This window comes from Synchiropus splendidus, chromosome 8 (assembly GCF_027744825.2).
Source record: "Synchiropus splendidus isolate RoL2022-P1 chromosome 8, RoL_Sspl_1.0, whole genome shotgun sequence".
NCBI classification, from domain to species: domain Eukaryota; kingdom Metazoa; phylum Chordata; class Actinopteri; order Syngnathiformes; family Callionymidae; genus Synchiropus; species Synchiropus splendidus.
In genome coordinates, this window is record NC_071341.1 from 12,600,001 (window position 1) to 12,616,321 (window position 16,321).

The 16,321-nt window shown below is 51.0% G+C and overlaps 3 protein-coding genes across 7 annotated transcripts in view; 2 read left to right on the forward strand and 1 right to left on the reverse strand.

Annotated features, from left to right (window-relative positions):
- Positions 1-10,112, forward strand: part of rasgrf2a (Ras protein-specific guanine nucleotide-releasing factor 2a) — a 15,470-nt gene extending 5,358 nt beyond the window's left edge. The window contains exons 3-29 of one of the 2 annotated variants that reach the window (XM_053873932.1): positions 2,344-2,491; positions 2,557-2,646; positions 2,707-2,960; positions 3,023-3,102; positions 3,167-3,360; positions 3,439-3,548; positions 3,615-3,733; positions 3,793-3,956; positions 4,021-4,087; positions 4,158-4,294; positions 4,376-4,458; positions 4,533-4,781; positions 5,077-5,169; positions 5,240-5,736; positions 6,247-6,372; positions 6,429-6,518; positions 6,590-6,696; positions 7,144-7,256; positions 7,324-7,384; positions 7,646-7,675; positions 7,759-7,862; positions 8,113-8,197; positions 8,267-8,464; positions 8,526-8,605; positions 8,704-8,821; positions 9,023-9,091; positions 9,163-10,112. In XM_053873932.1, coding sequence (XP_053729907.1) covers positions 2,344-2,491; positions 2,557-2,646; positions 2,707-2,960; positions 3,023-3,102; positions 3,167-3,360; positions 3,439-3,548; positions 3,615-3,733; positions 3,793-3,956; positions 4,021-4,087; positions 4,158-4,294; positions 4,376-4,458; positions 4,533-4,781; positions 5,077-5,169; positions 5,240-5,736; positions 6,247-6,372; positions 6,429-6,518; positions 6,590-6,696; positions 7,144-7,256; positions 7,324-7,384; positions 7,646-7,675; positions 7,759-7,862; positions 8,113-8,197; positions 8,267-8,464; positions 8,526-8,605; positions 8,704-8,821; positions 9,023-9,091; positions 9,163-9,258 — 3,562 coding nt within the window. In that variant the 3' untranslated portion in view covers positions 9,259-10,112. The remainder of the gene's footprint in view (positions 1-2,343; positions 2,492-2,556; positions 2,647-2,706; positions 2,961-3,022; positions 3,103-3,166; positions 3,361-3,438; positions 3,549-3,614; positions 3,734-3,792; positions 3,957-4,020; positions 4,088-4,157; positions 4,295-4,375; positions 4,459-4,532; positions 4,782-5,076; positions 5,170-5,239; positions 5,737-6,246; positions 6,373-6,428; positions 6,519-6,589; positions 6,697-7,143; positions 7,257-7,323; positions 7,385-7,645; positions 7,676-7,758; positions 7,863-8,112; positions 8,198-8,266; positions 8,465-8,525; positions 8,606-8,703; positions 8,822-9,022; positions 9,092-9,162) is intronic. The other variant, XM_053873931.1, reaches the window with a different exon arrangement.
- A 265-nt stretch (positions 10,113-10,377) lies between these two features.
- Positions 10,378-14,191, forward strand: ckmt2a (creatine kinase, mitochondrial 2a (sarcomeric)). 4 transcript variants are annotated; one of them, XM_053873946.1, is made up of 10 exons: positions 10,378-10,440; positions 11,467-11,648; positions 11,728-11,926; positions 11,986-12,081; positions 12,142-12,363; positions 12,770-12,855; positions 13,419-13,542; positions 13,605-13,739; positions 13,822-13,947; positions 14,015-14,191. In XM_053873946.1, the coding sequence occupies exons 2-10, from the start codon at positions 11,509-11,511 to the stop codon at positions 14,129-14,131; spliced, it is 1,245 nt and encodes a 414-aa protein (XP_053729921.1). In that variant the 5' UTR covers positions 10,378-10,440; positions 11,467-11,508; the 3' UTR covers positions 14,132-14,191. The 4 variants fall into 4 exon arrangements, with proteins under 4 accessions (XP_053729921.1, XP_053729922.1, XP_053729919.1 ...); XM_053873947.1 differs by lacking the exon at positions 12,770-12,855 and adding an exon at positions 12,967-13,052; XM_053873944.1 differs by having other exon boundaries at positions 11,986-12,363.
- A 101-nt stretch (positions 14,192-14,292) lies between these two features.
- Positions 14,293-16,217, reverse strand: LOC128764293 (ubiquitin-conjugating enzyme E2 L3-like). The gene is made up of 4 exons (XM_053873962.1): positions 15,883-16,217; positions 15,200-15,295; positions 14,949-15,135; positions 14,293-14,828 (listed from the first exon to the last, which is right to left on the reverse strand). Exons 1-4 carry the CDS (start codon positions 15,907-15,909, stop codon positions 14,677-14,679), a joined length of 462 nt encoding a protein of 153 aa, XP_053729937.1. The 5' UTR covers positions 15,910-16,217; the 3' UTR covers positions 14,293-14,676.
- Positions 16,218-16,321: the final 104 nt, after the last annotated feature.

The following is a 16,321-nucleotide window of genomic DNA, read 5'->3' on the forward strand; positions in this document are numbered from 1 at the left end:
GATGATGATGATGAAGATAGTGTAGGTGATGATGATGATGATGAAGATAATGTAGGTGATGATGATGATGATGATGATGAAAATAATGTAGGTAATGATGATGATGATGAAGATAATGTAGGTGATGATGATGATGATGAAAATAATGTAGGTAATGATGATGATGATGAAGATAATGTAGGTGATGATGATGATGATGACGATGATGATGATGAAGATAGTGTAGGTGATGATGATGATGATGATGATGAAGATAATGTAGGTGATGATGATGATGATGAAGATAGCATAGATGATGAAGATAATGTAGGTGATGATGATGATGATGAAGATAGCATAGATGATGAAGATAATGTAGGTGATGATGATGATGATGATGATGAAAATAATGTAGGTAATGATGATGATGATGAAGATAATGTAGGTGATGATGATGATGATAACGATGATGATGATGAAGATAGTGTAGGTGACGATGATGATGATGATGATGAAGATAATGTAGGTGATGATGATGATGATGGTGGAGATAATGTAGGTGATGATGATGATGATGATGAAGATAATGTAGGTATGATGATGATGATGATGATGATGATGATGATGATGATGAAGATAATGTAGGTATGATGATGATGATGAAGATAATCTAGGTGATGATGATGATGATGAAGATAGTGTAGATGATGATGAAGATAATGTAGGTGATCATGATGATGAAGATGATGAAGATAGTGTAGGTGATGATGATGATGATGAAGATGATGAAGATAGTGTAGGTGATGATGATGATGAAGATGATGTAGGTCATGATGATGATGATGATGAAGATAGTGTAGGTGATGATGATGATGATGAAGATAGTGTAGGTGATGATGATGATGAAGATGATGTAGGTCATGATGATGATGATGAAGATAGTGTAGGTGATGATGATGAAGATAATGTAGGTGATGGTGATGATAATGATGAAGATAGTGTAGGTGATGATGATGAAGATGGTGATGATGATGATGATGATGATGAAGATAGTGTAGGTGATGATGATGAAGATAATGTAGGTGATGATGATGATGATGATGATGATGATGAAGAAGATAATGTAGGTGATGATGATGATGAAGATAGTGTAGGTGATGATGATGAAGATAATCTAGGTGATGATGATGATGATGAAGATAATCTAGGTGATGATGATGAAGATAATCTAGGTGATGATGATGATGATGAAGATAGTGTAGGTGATGATGATGAAGATAGTGTAGGTGATGATGATGATGATGAAGATAATGTAGGTGATGATGATGATGATGATGAAGAAGATACTGTAGGTGATGATGATGATGAAGATAATGTAGGTGATCATGATGATGATGAAGATAGTGTAGGTGATAATGATGATGATGATGATGATGAAGATAGTGTAGGTGATGATGATGATGATGATGATGAAGATAATGTAGGTGATCATGATGATGATGATGAAGATAGTGTAGGTGATGATGATGATGATGATGAAGATAGTGTTGTGATGATGATGATGATGATGAAGATAATGTAGATGATGATGATGATGATGATGAAGATACTGTAGGTGATGATGATGATGATAATGTAGGTGATGATGATGATGATGATGAAGATAATCTAGGTGATAATGATGATGAAGATAATGTAGGTGATGATGATGATGATGATGATGAAGATACTGTAGGTGATGATGATGATGATGAAGATAATGTAGGTGATCATGATGAAGATAATGTAGATGATGATGATGATGATGAAGATAATCTAGGTGATGATGATGAAGATAATGTAGGTGATCATGATGATGATGAAGATAGTGTCGGTGATGATGATGATGATGATGATGAAGATAGTGTAGGTGATGATGGTGATGATGATGAAGATAATGTAGGTGATGATGATGATGATGATGATGAAGATAATGTAGGTGATGATGATGATGAAGATAATGTAGGTGATCATGATGATGATGATGAAGATAATGTAGGTGATGATGATGATGATGATGAAGATAGTGTAGGTGATGATGATGATGATGATGATGATGAAGATAGTGTAGGTGATGATGGTGATGATGATGAAGATAATGTAGGTGATGATGATGATGATGATGACGATAATGTAGGTGATGATGAAGATAATGTAGGTGATGATGATGATGATGAAGATAGCATAGATGATGATGATGATGATGAAGATAGTGTAGGTGATGATGATGATGATGAAGATAGTGTAGGTGATGATGATGAAGATGTGGGTTATGATGATGATAATAATAATATTAGGATGGTGCCTCTGCCTCTTCCTCCTCAGCTACTCCGACATCATCATCGAGCGTGAGATCCTGATGCAGAAGTACATTCACCTGGTCCAGATCATGGAGACAGAGAAGATCGCAGCCAACCAGCTCCGGACTCAGCTGGAGGACCAGGACACCGAGATTGAGAGGCTGAAGGCAGAGGTGAGACCCCTGCACACGCCTCCCTCCCTCCGTCCTGACTGACCTGCGTGTCCTTGCCATGGCAGATTCTCCTCCTGAACAAAACCAAAGAACGACTGTGGCCACTGCAGAACAACCAGGACGAAGAAGACCCTGACATTAAGAAGATCAAGAAGGTGAGCACCTCACAATGGGGCGAGCAGAGCCGTTGTGGTGACCAGTGTGCCGTGGTCCAGGTCCAGAGCTTCATGCGTGGCTGGCTCTGTAGGAGGAAGTGGAAGATCATCGTACAGGACTACATCTGCTCGCCGCACGCTGAGAGCATGAGGAAGAGGAACCAGATCGTCTTCAACATGGTGGAGGCTGAGACAGAGTACGTCCACCAGCTGTCCATCCTGGTCAATTGCTTCCTGCGGCCACTCAGAATGGCCGCCAGCTCTAAGAAGCCGCCCATCAGTCACGACGACGTCAGCAGCATCTTCCTCAACAGGTAGAAGAGCGAACGTTCACCAGAGCTCTGTCCCGATGCTAACCTGCAGGTCTTCCCTGCAGCGAGACCATCATGTTCTTGCACGAGATCTTCCACCAAGGACTGAAGGCTCGCATTGCTAACTGGCCCACGCTGGTTCTGGGTGAGTTAGTTGGTGACCATGTGGTTTCAGATGTCCCAGGTTTCATTAGACTCTCTACCCGCAGCCGACCTGTTCGACATCCTGCTGCCGATGCTCAACATCTACCAGGAGTTTGTGAGGAACCATCAGTATAGTCTGCAGGTGCTGGCCAACTGCAAACAGAACCGAGACTTTGATAAGCTGCTCAAACAGTACGAGTCCAATGCCGCCTGTGAGGGTCGGATGCTGGAGACCTTCCTCACGTACCCCATGTTCCAGGTAAGGAAAGTCATTTGCAGGTCATTCTGGTCAGTCTTCAATTGCCTCCAGTTTCCTCCTTTTCTACGTCAACACCAGATTCCTCGCTACATTATCACACTGCATGAGCTGCTAGCTCACACGCCACATGAGCATGTGGAGCGCAAGAGTCTGGAGTTTGCCAAGTCCAAACTGGAAGAGCTGTCCAAGTGAGTCTGCGGAGGAAGGATAAGATGGTGGTGGTGGTGGTGTGATGAGAATGACTTCTTTGTCAGGATGATGCACGATGAGGTCAGCGACACTGAGAACATCAGGAAAAACTTAGCCATTGAGAGGATGATCGTGGAGGGGTGCGACATCCTGCTGGACACCAGCCAGACCTTCGTCAGACAAGGTGAGACACGTGGTGGTCGGAGGTGGCTCGAGGTAATCGTGTATCTGTTGCTCCTGCAGGTTCTCTGATCCAGCTGCCATCCAGCAGCGAGCGGGGCATGCTCAGCAAGGTGCGACTGGGTGCGCTGTCGCTCCGGAAGGAAGGGGAGCGCCAGTGCTTCCTGTTCACCAAACATTTCCTGATCTGCACGCGGACGTCCGGTGGGAAACTTCACCTGCTGAAGGTGAGCGTGATGATGTTGCCCTTGCCCCAGAGCCCTCCCAACAAAGGTGTCTTCTGGCAAGCAGCAAGGAGGCACGCTGAGTCTGATAGAGTGCACGCTGATCGAAGAACTGGACGCCAGCGACGAAGACTGTGAGACTTGTCACCGTTCTGGACTAGAGTTGGATACCTCTTCAGCCTTTTCACCGTCTCACATTTCCAGACAATGCCGCAGGACAAGGGTTGAACCACCTGGAGTTTAAAATTGTGGTGGAGCCTCCGGACGGTCAGTCCTTTTGCGTGGTACTGCTGGCCCCGTCACGCCAGGAGAAGGCCGCCTGGACCAGCGACATCAGTCAGGTACTGCACGTCCCAAAATGGACACATGGAACCCTGATAGCTCAACCAGCCATGTCCTGTTGGTCCTCCTCTGTGTTGCAGTGCATCGATAACATCAGGTGCAACGGTCTGATGACCAGTGTGTTTGAAGAGAATTCTACAGTTTCTGTGCCGCACATGATCAAGTAAGAGGCATCCACATTTCGGCCTTCCGGCCTCAGGTTCAGAGAGTCACCAGTGAACTTGGGTCTTCCTCAAGGTCAGATGCTCGTCTGCATAGAGACGACGTGGATATCTGCTTCAGCAAGACGCTGAACTCCTGCAAGGTGCCACAGATCCGGTATGCCAGCGTGGAGCGCCTGCTGGAGCGCCTGACGGACCTGCGCTTCCTGTCCATCGACTTCCTCAACACCTTCCTGCACACCTACAGAATCTTCACCACCGCTGCCGTTGTCATCGACAAGCTGGCTGACATCTACAAGAAGCCTTTTACCTCCATCCCTGTCAGGTACTGGACTCCCTTTGCCTCAGTCCAGGTCAGGTTTAGACTCTCTTTACCAACACCCCCTCCTGGGACGGGACTCGTGTCGCTGCCGTCCCCCAATCTATTGAGATCTGTTGTGTCCCCTCCATCCCTCCCAGCAGGTACTGGACCCTTACTCCTCAGGTTCTCTGCTGGACTCCAATATTTGTCTGCTCATTCTTCATCATTTACCATGTGTCCTCACTTGTGTGTCATTCTCCACCTCATCTCCCACGGCTTCACCTCCATGGCTCCGGCACTGCTCTCCTCTACTGTCTAGGATTGAGCAGCTGTCATGTGACCGTCTGTCCATCATGTCTCTGTGTCCTGACTACAGTCTGAAGATCACTCAACTGGCTCTGGATCAGTCCAAGTAAACATAGCCCAAACTCTTGGCACCAGTGAGATTCTCTGGTCTTCAGACGTTTGTTCATATCCCTCAGGTCGTTGGAGCTCTTCTTTGCCACCAACCAGAGCTCGTGGGGGACGGACCCCTTGAACAACAAGTCTCCTAGGCTTCTCCGAAAATTTTCCTCCCCTCCTCCGCTCTCCATCCCATCTCGCACCTCCTCCCCAGTGCATTCCCGCAAACTCTCCCTGAGCTCCCCAATCAGCTCCAAAGTGGGAGTCTTGGATCTGTCTGCCACTCCGTCCTCGTCTGCTGCCAGCTCTCCCACGTCCAGCCACTGCCCCTCCATTTCTTCTCCGCCTCCAGGTTCCACCAGACCCCCGTCCGGCTTCTCCTCCCCTCCGCCTACTGCCACACGCTCTCCCAGCCTTCCCCAGTCCTCCCCGCCCCCAACTATGACCAAGGCCCCCCTGGACCTCAGTCGCGGTCCCAGTTCCCCTGAGCTCTGTCCTCCTGCTGGGGATGATATCAGTGGTGACCTTCCTCGCATCGACGCCTTCTGCGGGAAGCTGAGGCGCAGCATCCGCCGGGGTAGGACTTACTATTACACACTTTGAAGGTGGACTCCCTCCCCGAACAACCCCCAGCAGCATAGAAACAACACCAGCCAGCTTTGCAATGTCAGATTTGTTCTTTGAAGCAAGTCAAGACCGAGGTTTTGTAGTCACACTTCTGGTGGTCCTCCCAACCCTCGGGCAGAACACTGATCCCGAAAGATGAGGAACGGAGCAAACCTGTCTGTGGACCGAAGACTTAGGGAGCTGGTGGACCACGTGACCCCTCAGTGAGGGCTCGGGTGTACCGGCACCACAGAACGATGGGTGATCCTTTGAAGCCTGCACATGAGGTTGCCGGTGGACTGACCGGCGGATGGACCAAGTCCATGACTCTCTAAAATGAGGGTCCACACTGAGTGCCTGAGACTTGCACCCTTCGCCAGCAGAAATAAATGCAATCATCTTTGTAATGTTGCATCTCACCAACCACATGAGGGCATTTCTCAGACTTGCTGTCAACATGACTATCGTTCTCGACCCGCAGCTGTTCTGGAGTCAGTTTCCCTGGACAAGTTTATTCCTGAGACTCCCCCCACCAGTGAATCAGGTGACCTGTCTCCCTGTCGCTCACCATCTACTCCCAGACACCTGCGCTACCGACAGTCAGGAGGTACTGCACACCCACTCACTCTGTCTCACGGAGACTAAAGTGTCGTCCTCCTTCAGTCACGCCTGGGGAGAACTCTCGCTGCACCATGTCACCGGCGTCTGCGTTTGCGATCGCCACGGCGGCTGCGGGACACGGCAGCTCACAGAGTGAGTTTGGCAGGCTTCTGAAGTGGTACACGCTAACCTTTCTTTGTTTAATGTCGTCTTTGTGTTTTCAGCATTCAGTAACTCGGACAAGACCTGCGATAAAGAGTTCATCATCCGCAGGGCAGCGACCAACCGAGTCCTCAACGTGCTGCGACACTGGGTCTCCAAACACTCGCAGGTGAGGTATGTGCTGGGGTGGATAGACGATCGTCTGCTCTGATGGAGGATAGATCGAACCTGAAGCCAGGCAGGACACTCCGAGGGGCCCTAGTCCGTTCTTTGATGCCAGGTTTGATGTCACTGGGGCGACCTTGGTTCTGTGAGGTCGGAGGGTTCTGGTCTCTGGAGATGAGAGTTTCTGGCGTCCTGCCATTCGTCGGTCCAGCCATTGCTCACCACCTTCCTTTCAACGTTCCTCCTCCTGTGGGTGGGGGAGTGGCCATCTGGCACAGCTAGACCTCCCAAGTGTGGCTGGAAGTGAGGTCACTGGTGAGGTTGTTAAGGAAGAAGACACCTTGAAGGCAAAAGTCTCGAATAATGAGGGCGAAGCATGGTGGACGGCTCGTTGCCCTGAACAGAGCAGTGGAGGTGAAGGCGGTGGGTCAGTGCTCTCTTCTCTCTCCAGGACTTCGAGATGAACACAGAGCTGAAGCTGGGCGTCATCTGTCTTCTGGAGGAGGTTTTGAAGGACCCAGATCTTCTGCCTCAAGAAAGGAAGGCCACAAGCAACATTCTGAAGTGAGTCACGGGTTCGATTCCCTGACCCTCTGAACCGTGCATGAGGAGTGTATGTGTGTCTCCTCAGTGCTCTTTCCCAGGAGGATCAAGACGACACACAGCTGAGAATAGAAGACATTTTGCAGTTGGTATGCAGCACACGTTTGTATCTCTAGCCTTGTGAGGACCTGTCATTGCAATCACCCTTTCCCCAGCCTCTCACCACTTATGCTTAACCAAAACACATGGCTAACCTTAACCCGACCCAGATATTTTTAAGTTTCAATTCTCAAATTGAGGCTTAATCTTGTGGGGCCTGGCAGAATGGCCCTACAAAGCAAAATGTCCTCGCAAGTATAGCTAAACCAGAGGCACACACTAACAGATGTCTTGCCTCCTGTTGGTGACAGAAAAACTGTCCACTGCTTCACTTCATCGTGGTAAGTCTTCGACCTGCAGTTGAGTTCCTCCTTGTATCTGTCTGGCACAACTCACAGGTCTGTGTGTGTGTGTGTGTATTCAGGCTGATAGCCCGAAAGCTGAGTGTTTCGAGTCTCTGTCAGCGATGGAGCTGGCCGAGCAGATCACTCTCCTGGACCACATCGTCTTCCGCAGCATCCCATACGAGTGAGTCCCTGCCAAGGTTCTGCCGTCACTTGTGTAACCTTCAGTGACCTCCACAAGGTCATCGAAGTTCATTGAATGGTACATAAAGAGCTCTCAGGTGAAACCTTGTCTGACTATGACTGAGACTCAGGAGTCACATTGTGACAGCCATATTGAAGTGATTCCACAGCACTTTAACAGCCACCTTGGAAGCCTGATCGTGAGCACTGCGCCACCCAGTGGTGACCCGCTGTGTGTGCATGTGTTGCAGAGAGTTCCTAGGCCAGGGCTGGATGAAGGTGGACAAGACCGAGCGGACCCCGTTCATCATGAAGACGAGCCAACACTTCAACAACGTGAGTCTCCGTCCCGTTTGCTGTCCAAGCTCTGCTGCAGGCCTGACAGGTCATGTGACTCGTCCACAGATGAGCAACCTGGTTGCGTCGCAGATCATGGCTCACATGGAAGTGGGCTCGCGGGCCGGGTCCATCGAGAAGTGGCTGGCGGTGGCCGACATCTGCCGCTGCCTCAACAACTACAATGGCGTGCTGGAGATCACGTCAGCGCTCAACCGCAGCGCCGTCTACAGGCTGAAGAAGACCTGGGCCAAAGTGTGCAAGCAGGTGCGAGCTACCAAGCTCAGGTCACCATGGCAACGTTCTAAGCGACTCTTGTGTTGTCTAGACCAAGGCGCTGATGGACCGGCTGCAGAAGACCGTCTCCTCTGAGGGAAGGTTCAAGAACCTGAGGGAGACCCTGAAGAAGTAGGAGACTCCGGGACAGTGTGTGACCACAGCTCCGCCCACATCACTCACCTGCATATATATGTGTGTGTGTGTGTGTGTGTGTGCGTGTATTCCAGCTGCAACCCTCCGTGCGTCCCGTACCTGGGCATGTACCTGACTGACCTGGCCTTCATTGAAGAGGGCACGCCCAACTTCACAGAGGAAGGTCTAGTCAACTTCTCCAAGATGAGGATGGTGAGTCTTTTTCAGACTCATGTGACCAATGTCACATCCTCCACGTTCAAGAATCGAGTCGAAGTTGCGCTCAGTCAGAACTGTCGAAATTGCGTTCAGTCAGACATGACATTTACCAAAGGGCAGACTCTCTCTCTTTTTGTCTCTCTCTCTCAGTCTCACTCGCTCTCTCCAACTGACCTGCAGCTCTCTGTTTTTCAGATCTCTCACATCATCAGGGAGATCCGGCAGTTCCAGCAAGCTCCGTACCGGATTGAGCACCAGCCCAAGGTTCTGCCCGACACTGGTGCCAGTCCTCATGAATTTCCGTCCACTAATGTTGAACACCCTGTGTTCTGCAGGTGACCCAGTTCCTGCTGGACAAAAGTCTGGTGATGGATGAAGACACTTTGTACGAGCTGTCCCTGAAGCTGGAGCCCCGAGTCCCGCCCGGTTGACAAGCTCGGGTCTTTGGTGCCTTCCCCCCAAGGTCCAATCCAGAGCCAACCCACTGGCCACTGCCACTCTTCCACCCAGATTTATTTAAGCATTCGTTTTTCCTGTGAGGATTTGTGGCACCTCCTGGAGGTGGAACTGCAGCCACTCTTGAGGAGTCACCCTCTAGTGGTCCCCCGCTGCTGCATTCTCCTTCTGGACCGGGAACCTCACACCAACCTTTGTCCACCACTCAGAGCTTCTCTCTGGTCTGTCAACGTGCAATGGTGGAAGTGACCTCAAACGACCTTGCCAAAACTGTTGCCGGCGCCACCAACTGAAGACACGTTCCTCAGTGGTCTGCCAGGTCGGACCTGGCACTCAGCGATGACATCTCATGCAGCGCCGACGCTTGTCTTCTTGTTTACACTTTCCCTTGAAACTGTTTGGGAGGCGAGTTGAGTGTGGTGACTCGTCGACTCGCCAGTGGACTCTGGGTGTTTTAGAACAGTAGAATGTGCACTTGTAAAGTTGCTCAGGCTTTTGTTGTCACAGGCTTCTGCTACCTGTTTGTTGTCTGTGTCTCTTGTTTGTCGGAAACATCAGAAATATTTGTGGAAACGTTTTCTACCGTTCGTGTTGAGTTCCTAAATTTCACTTCGTTACGTTTCAAATAAAAGTCCTAAAAGAAGTGAGCCTGCATGAGTGTTTGTGTTAACACAAAATGTGGGACATTTTTTAGAACACATAACAGAGTGGAACAGAGTAGATAGGGGACAGTCTACCAACTGGGGACAACGCTGGGTTTCGACGATTAGATAAGCCTCAATTTGAGGAACTTCAAAATAACTGACTTTCAATTGGGTTCAGAGTCCTAGTTAAGGTTTGCTGTGTGGTTTAGATGCTTAGGTTTAGGGGGAGAGGCTGGGGAAAGGGTTATGACAATGAGAGGTCCTTACAAGGATAGAAAGACAAAGGTGTGTGTTTATGTGTGAGAGTGTGCATGTACTTGAACGTTGTGGTGCCGATGTCTTGCAGTGGTGCTGGAGTGTGTCTGTGGAGGTCAGGGTGACCCGCCCCCTGCTGGCCCTCCTCTTTCTTATTGGTGGCTGGTTCTGATCCCTCTGCAGGAGGAGGAGCTGTGGAGAAGTGAGGGACCAGGAGCGAAGCGTGAGCTTCAGTGCGAGCAGCCGTCAGCAACTCAGGTACGTTGTCTTCTTCGTCTTCTATCTAATCTGAGTGGGGCTGGATTACCATAATCTCTGGAGCACAGGCTTCTGTTGCCTGAGGCACTGGTCCACTTCTGATGGTTCTGGGTGGTGATGATGATGATGATGATGGTCATGATGATGGTACTCGGTCAAATAATGTCTAGTGCTAGCCAGAGTGAGATTACGGTGAGTGAGCTTGGTGTGTCCTCTCGAGAGGTCATTTGTCTGCCGGTCTGTCTCTCCTTCCTGCGGTGTGCAAAGGTCACGGGTCGAGGGGGTTTAATCTCGAAGGTTGATCACATGACGTCTACAGCTTCTCTCTGACATTTGAGCTCTCAGTCAGATTATTCACATCAGAGTGCGACATTTAAGGTGGGTTGTGTTTGTTCTCAGTCTCCGTCCTCTTTGGGCCACACGTGGTTGGGCCAGAATGTTCCGGTGGTCTGAGCCAGGACTGGTGCTCCCAGCACATTGGCACTTGCTATAAATAATCCTGTCATTGACGCGCACACACACACCACAGAGACCCAGACACTGTCGACCATTTATGACATCACCTTTCTGCAGTCACCTCATCCGATTGAAAGTTTGGGGTCATGACCTCTGGACTTTGCGGTCACGTGGCCGACATGTTAAGAGGCTCAGCCCACATGTCGCCACCATCCTTGCATAATCTTGTTGAGGTTCAGGTGAGCGCCAATATCACTGGGTTAGAGATGTCAAAGGTCACGGACCGAGGTGATAATCTTCACCAGTGAGACGTGAAAGGAAGACTCCCAGTTCTGGAGCCAATTCTTTATGTGGTTCCAGATCTAAACTCAGTTTCAGGTCAAGATTCAGGCACAGATCTTGTCACACATCCAGGTCTATACACAGGTACACGCCAAGACACAGGTCCACTACTAACCACCAGTACAGGTCTAGATCCAGGTCCAAGTCAAGACCTAGGTCCAGCTAAAGACCCAGGTCCAAGTTCTGGTCCAAGGTGAAGATGAATTCACAAAAACAATCTGTCCCTAGATTCTTTGACCCAGAAACAAAGTCCAGTCCACCAGAGGAACCATGGCCTCCCGTTTGATCTCCGGCCGTCACACCGCCGCTCTGCTGGCCAGCCTGGGAGTGGGCACCATGGCGACAGGCTTCCTGCTGAGCGACGGCAGCCCGCTGGCTGCTGACTCCAAAAGGAAGCTGTATCCCCCGAGGTGAGACTGTGACGGTGACGCAGCTACACACATCACTGTGGCAATGGCGCCTCACAATGATGTCATCAACAACCCACAGCGCCGACTTCCCAGACCTACGTAAACACAACAACTGCATGGCTTCCGCTCTGACCCCGGCTATCTACGCCCAGCTGAGGGACAAGTTGACCCCCAACAACTGGACCCTGGACCAGTGCATCCAGACCGGAGTGGACAACCCGGGACACCCGTTCATCAAGACGGTGGGCTGCGTGGCCGGAGACGAGGAGAGCTATCAGGTCAGAGGTCAGAGGTCGTCGTGCCGCTCCACACCTGACACTGATGCTTGTCCCTGCAGGTCTTCGCTGACCTCTTCGACCCAGTCATCAAGGACCGTCACAACGGCTATGACCCCAGAACCATGAACCACCCCACCGACCTGGACTCCTCCAAGGTGCTGCCCCTTACAGGTCTGATGCTCTCACAGCGGCTGACGCACTCTTATCTCCTGCAGCTTACTCACGGGATGTTCGACGAGAACTACGTCCTGTCCTCGCGGGTCAGAACTGGCCGCAGCATCCGCGGCCTGAGTCTGCCGCCCGCCTGCAGCCGGGCCGAGCGGCGGGAGGTAGAGCGGGTGGTGGTGACGGCACTGGCCGGCCTGGCAGGAGACTTGGCGGGTCGCTACTACAGTCTGGGGGAGATGACAGAGCAAGAGCAGCAGCAGCTGATCGACGTGAGTGTCATGTGACCTGACCTGCAAGTCAGGCGACTTGTTCTGCCGAGACAGGAAGTAGAACATATTTTGTACGAACGGAAGGCTCCCAGCCACCGTGAGGTGCCACGCCTTCTGATCCATCGTAGCTAGTGCAAGATTTTCAGCTCAGACGTGAGCTTGGGATGGTGGTCAGCCAGTAGAGCAGCTTAGAACACATCAGGGTTGCTGCTCCTACTTCCTCTAAATTCAGGAAAAAATGTTTTCTCACCACTCCGTCACCAAAGCTGTGGCAAATCTGGTGGGTGAGTCCAGGGTTCAGATGGGTCCACTGCACAAGACCAGGATCAGTGACAGGATTCCCGAAGGTTCCTGCGTCATATTGACCCGGAATGTCTTCTATTTTGACCCGATCATGCTGCATCAGGACCACTTCCTGTTCGACAAGCCCGTGTCTCCTTTATTGACCTCGGCCTTCATGGCCCGGGACTGGCCTGACGCCAGGGGGATCTGGTAAGACAAAGGGGGTCCTGAGATGAGTTTGAGTCCTAGAAACCAGCCCTGTTCCGTGTTAGCCTCCCATTGAACTCTCATTGACCCCTCCCACTTCCTCCCCGCTGTTAGGACCACTTCCTGTTTGACAAGCCCGTGTCTCCATTGTTGACGTGCGCCTTCATGGCCCGGGACTGGCCAGACGCCCGGGGGATCTGGTAGGGTCTGTGCACGTCAACTGTGTGAGCTTGTGTGGACCTCATACCTCCATCTCAAGAGTCCAGTAGACCAGAACATTACAAGCTACGCTAACAGTTCCTGTGCTAACCGCGACACCAGCTGGATCAAACATGTGACCCAGTAGTGATGAACCTGTACTACCATGCTGTGGTTGTAGAATAGAGAACACCGCCTGCAGGGTGAAACCGCACTCACCCTCACAAGCCTGGACCAGGTAGTTTGAGCTGTGCAACCATCAGAGGAGAACATCCTTGATGGTTCGACATTGAGAGTTGGGGTCTGGGGCTATGCCTGAGCTGAGGAAGATGATGAGAGCACTGGTGAAGGTGTCGTCCTGTTCACAGGCACAACAATGAGAAGACGTTCCTGATCTGGGTGAACGAGGAGGACCATACCCGAGTCATCTCCATGGAGAAGGGGGGCAACATGAAGCGGGTCTTTGAGAGGTTCTGCAGAGGACTCAAGCAGGTCCAGGACTGCATGTCCTGTCCCTGAACCAGAGCACGCCCTGATGGTTTTCTGTCCTGCAGGTGGAGCACCTGATTCAGGAGCGAGGCTGGGAATTCATGTGGAACGAGCACCTGGGCTACATCCTGACCTGCCCGTCCAACCTGGGCACAGGACTCCGGGCGGGAGTCCATGTCCGTCTGCCAAAGCTCAGCAAGGTAACGTTGGCTCAGGTTGTGCACATGCTGCACCAGGTCTTCATGGAGATGAGAGTTGACTGACCGGCGCCATGTCCTGCAGGATCCTAGATTTTCAAAAATCCTGGACAACCTGCGCCTGCAGAAGAGGGGCACCGGTGGCGTGGACACGGCGGCCACCGGAGACACGTTTGACATCTCCAACAATGATCGTCTGGGTAAATCCGAGGTGAGCAAAGACCTGACAGTGACCTTGTTTCTGAGCCGGACCCAGGACTGAGTGCGTGTGTCCACAGGTGGAGCTGGTGCAGCTGGTGGTGGATGGGGTCAACTACCTGATCGAGTGCGAGAAGCGCCTGGAGAAAGGTCAGGACATCAAGATCCCACCTCCAGTTGCCCAGTTCAGGAAGTGAGGATGCTGCCGGGCTGGAAGTGAACTCCACTGGTTTCAAAATAAAAGCTCTAGATTCTGACTAGCCTGCTTTAACTTTGTACTGACCTGCACCGCACTCTCAAGACTTCCTTGTCATGATCCGGTTCTGCTCACTCTCTTAGGCTGTCCAGTACCAGTGCACACTTCTGGACCTTTTTCATGGTTAGGCTTATGTGAGCCACCTGTCTCTTTATTGACAGAATCAAACACCACAGAAATAAACATCTCACAACAGCATCAAGCACATATGGGCCGGTTCTGAACATTACGATCAATGAAAGTCTAGGAAGCAAAGATTGAAAGCTGAGACAGAACAAGTCAACAAGGAAGTTGAGGCGACGGCGTCTGATAAGATGGTACAGGGATTCAGGATCTCCGTGCTTTGCTCCAGAGCTTGGAAAGGAAAGTGAATGATTTCCGATTAGAGCAGGAACCCGTCCGCCTCATGGGGGAATGTTCTTGGAGAGGCGCGGGCCAATCAGCAAGTTGCATCAGGAGCCTGAGCCAACAGGTCTAGCGGGCCGGTCACTCTGGTCTGGGCTCACTGTGTTTCTTGGTGTGCTCTGCTGCATGCTTGAGGAACTTGGCCCGGTCCTTAGTATACTCCTCGGCCAGCTCGGGCCTCAGCGGGTGCTCCATTTGTGGCTCATTGACCATTTGCAGCAGAGACTGGAGCACTGCGGGACCAAAAATCAGACCATGGTTCAGAGCCAACAGCTGTCGTGCAGTGTGTCAGTGCCAGATCAGGGTTCTGCTGAGTCGCACCTTTGGTTCTTAATGAGAGAGTGAAGCCTTACCGGTGTCTGTTTTGGTTGCGGGCTTCCAGTGCTCCGGGCTAATGATGGGCAGGCAGACTTGGCCCTTCTCGTCGATGTTGGGGTGGTAGATCTTGGTCTTGAAGGTGACCTTTGGAGGTTTGAAGGGGTACTCTGCTGGGAAGTTGAGCTCCACTTTGAAAGCTCCCATGTTGTATGGGGCCTGGGTCTGTGGAGGGGTCAGAGGTCTCAGGCGCTACATAGCCACGAGAGGTCAGGACCGGGATACTCACAGGTAGAATCAGGCCCTGCCATGTGAACAGGTTGGTCTCGTCCGCCTTGATGGAGTGCAACAAGAGCGGCTCCTGGTTTTTCATGTGCTTCAGCTCCTGCACAGATGAAAAGGGTGGTGGGTCAGCAGGGGTGGAGCTATGAGGCAGGTCATCCCGGGAATTAAAGCAGCTTTCAGCATGTAGGAACTTTTGTGAGAAGTTTCATCATGAAATAAAAGTTCTTGTGAGTCAGCTTGTCCTCAGATCCCCACCGGCCATGCTGTTGTTGTTGTTGATCATGGAGAGTCCCTCACTTAAGTCCTTTCATTTCTGACTGGGTGATCTCCAGGGAAAGTGAAAGTGCCAGGACAGTTAACTACAAGTTAATCACTACTTTCGTTTTCTTAATTCAGCGACGTCACATGGCGATTGGAACTATATTCCGACAATAGCGAGCTGGCAGAATCTGTATCACCCTTCACAGTCACGAAGGCAATACTGCTGGGGACCGGGAGGAGGAGGGATGACATCGGAATCAAAAGCGAAAGTACTAAAGAAACAGAACGTCGTTCAACTTTTGTGGTTCTTCTCTTCCGGGTTCTCTTGAATGTTAAGCTCGCTCAATGTCCGAGGTACCAAGGATGCCAGGCACCGGGTCCAAACCGCTGACAGTGCTGCGTCACCGGGAGAAAGTCCGCTCTTACCTGGGCAAGTCTCCGGGCTCCAGCCATCTCCGTCCTCTTCTTGGTCCAGGCAGCTCCAAGTGAAGTGCGTGGGATTGCGCGGTGCGAGGCTCCACCTCACTCACCGGCGAGTGCCGGACGGGGGCGGAGAGACGGTCGGTCCGGTAGAGTCAGCAGCGCTTCGCCACGGTGGACACCACGTGACCTGACTCCGCGCAGAACTGTTGACTGTCTGCTCCACCTTCGTCCCGTCAGCTCGACACAGACACAGGCGTCGCAATCGTGCACCCTGACGTCACTGAGAGCCAGTAGTCGAACAACAGAGAATGGTATTCTTTTTCCCTATTAAGGGGACTACGTTCCTTAAAGAGATACCTCTAATGGTGCGCGAGCCCCAGGTTCTTGAGAAAAAAGTTACTCTTCATTTAACCTCCAAGTCACTGACAGGTCATAAGGTAAT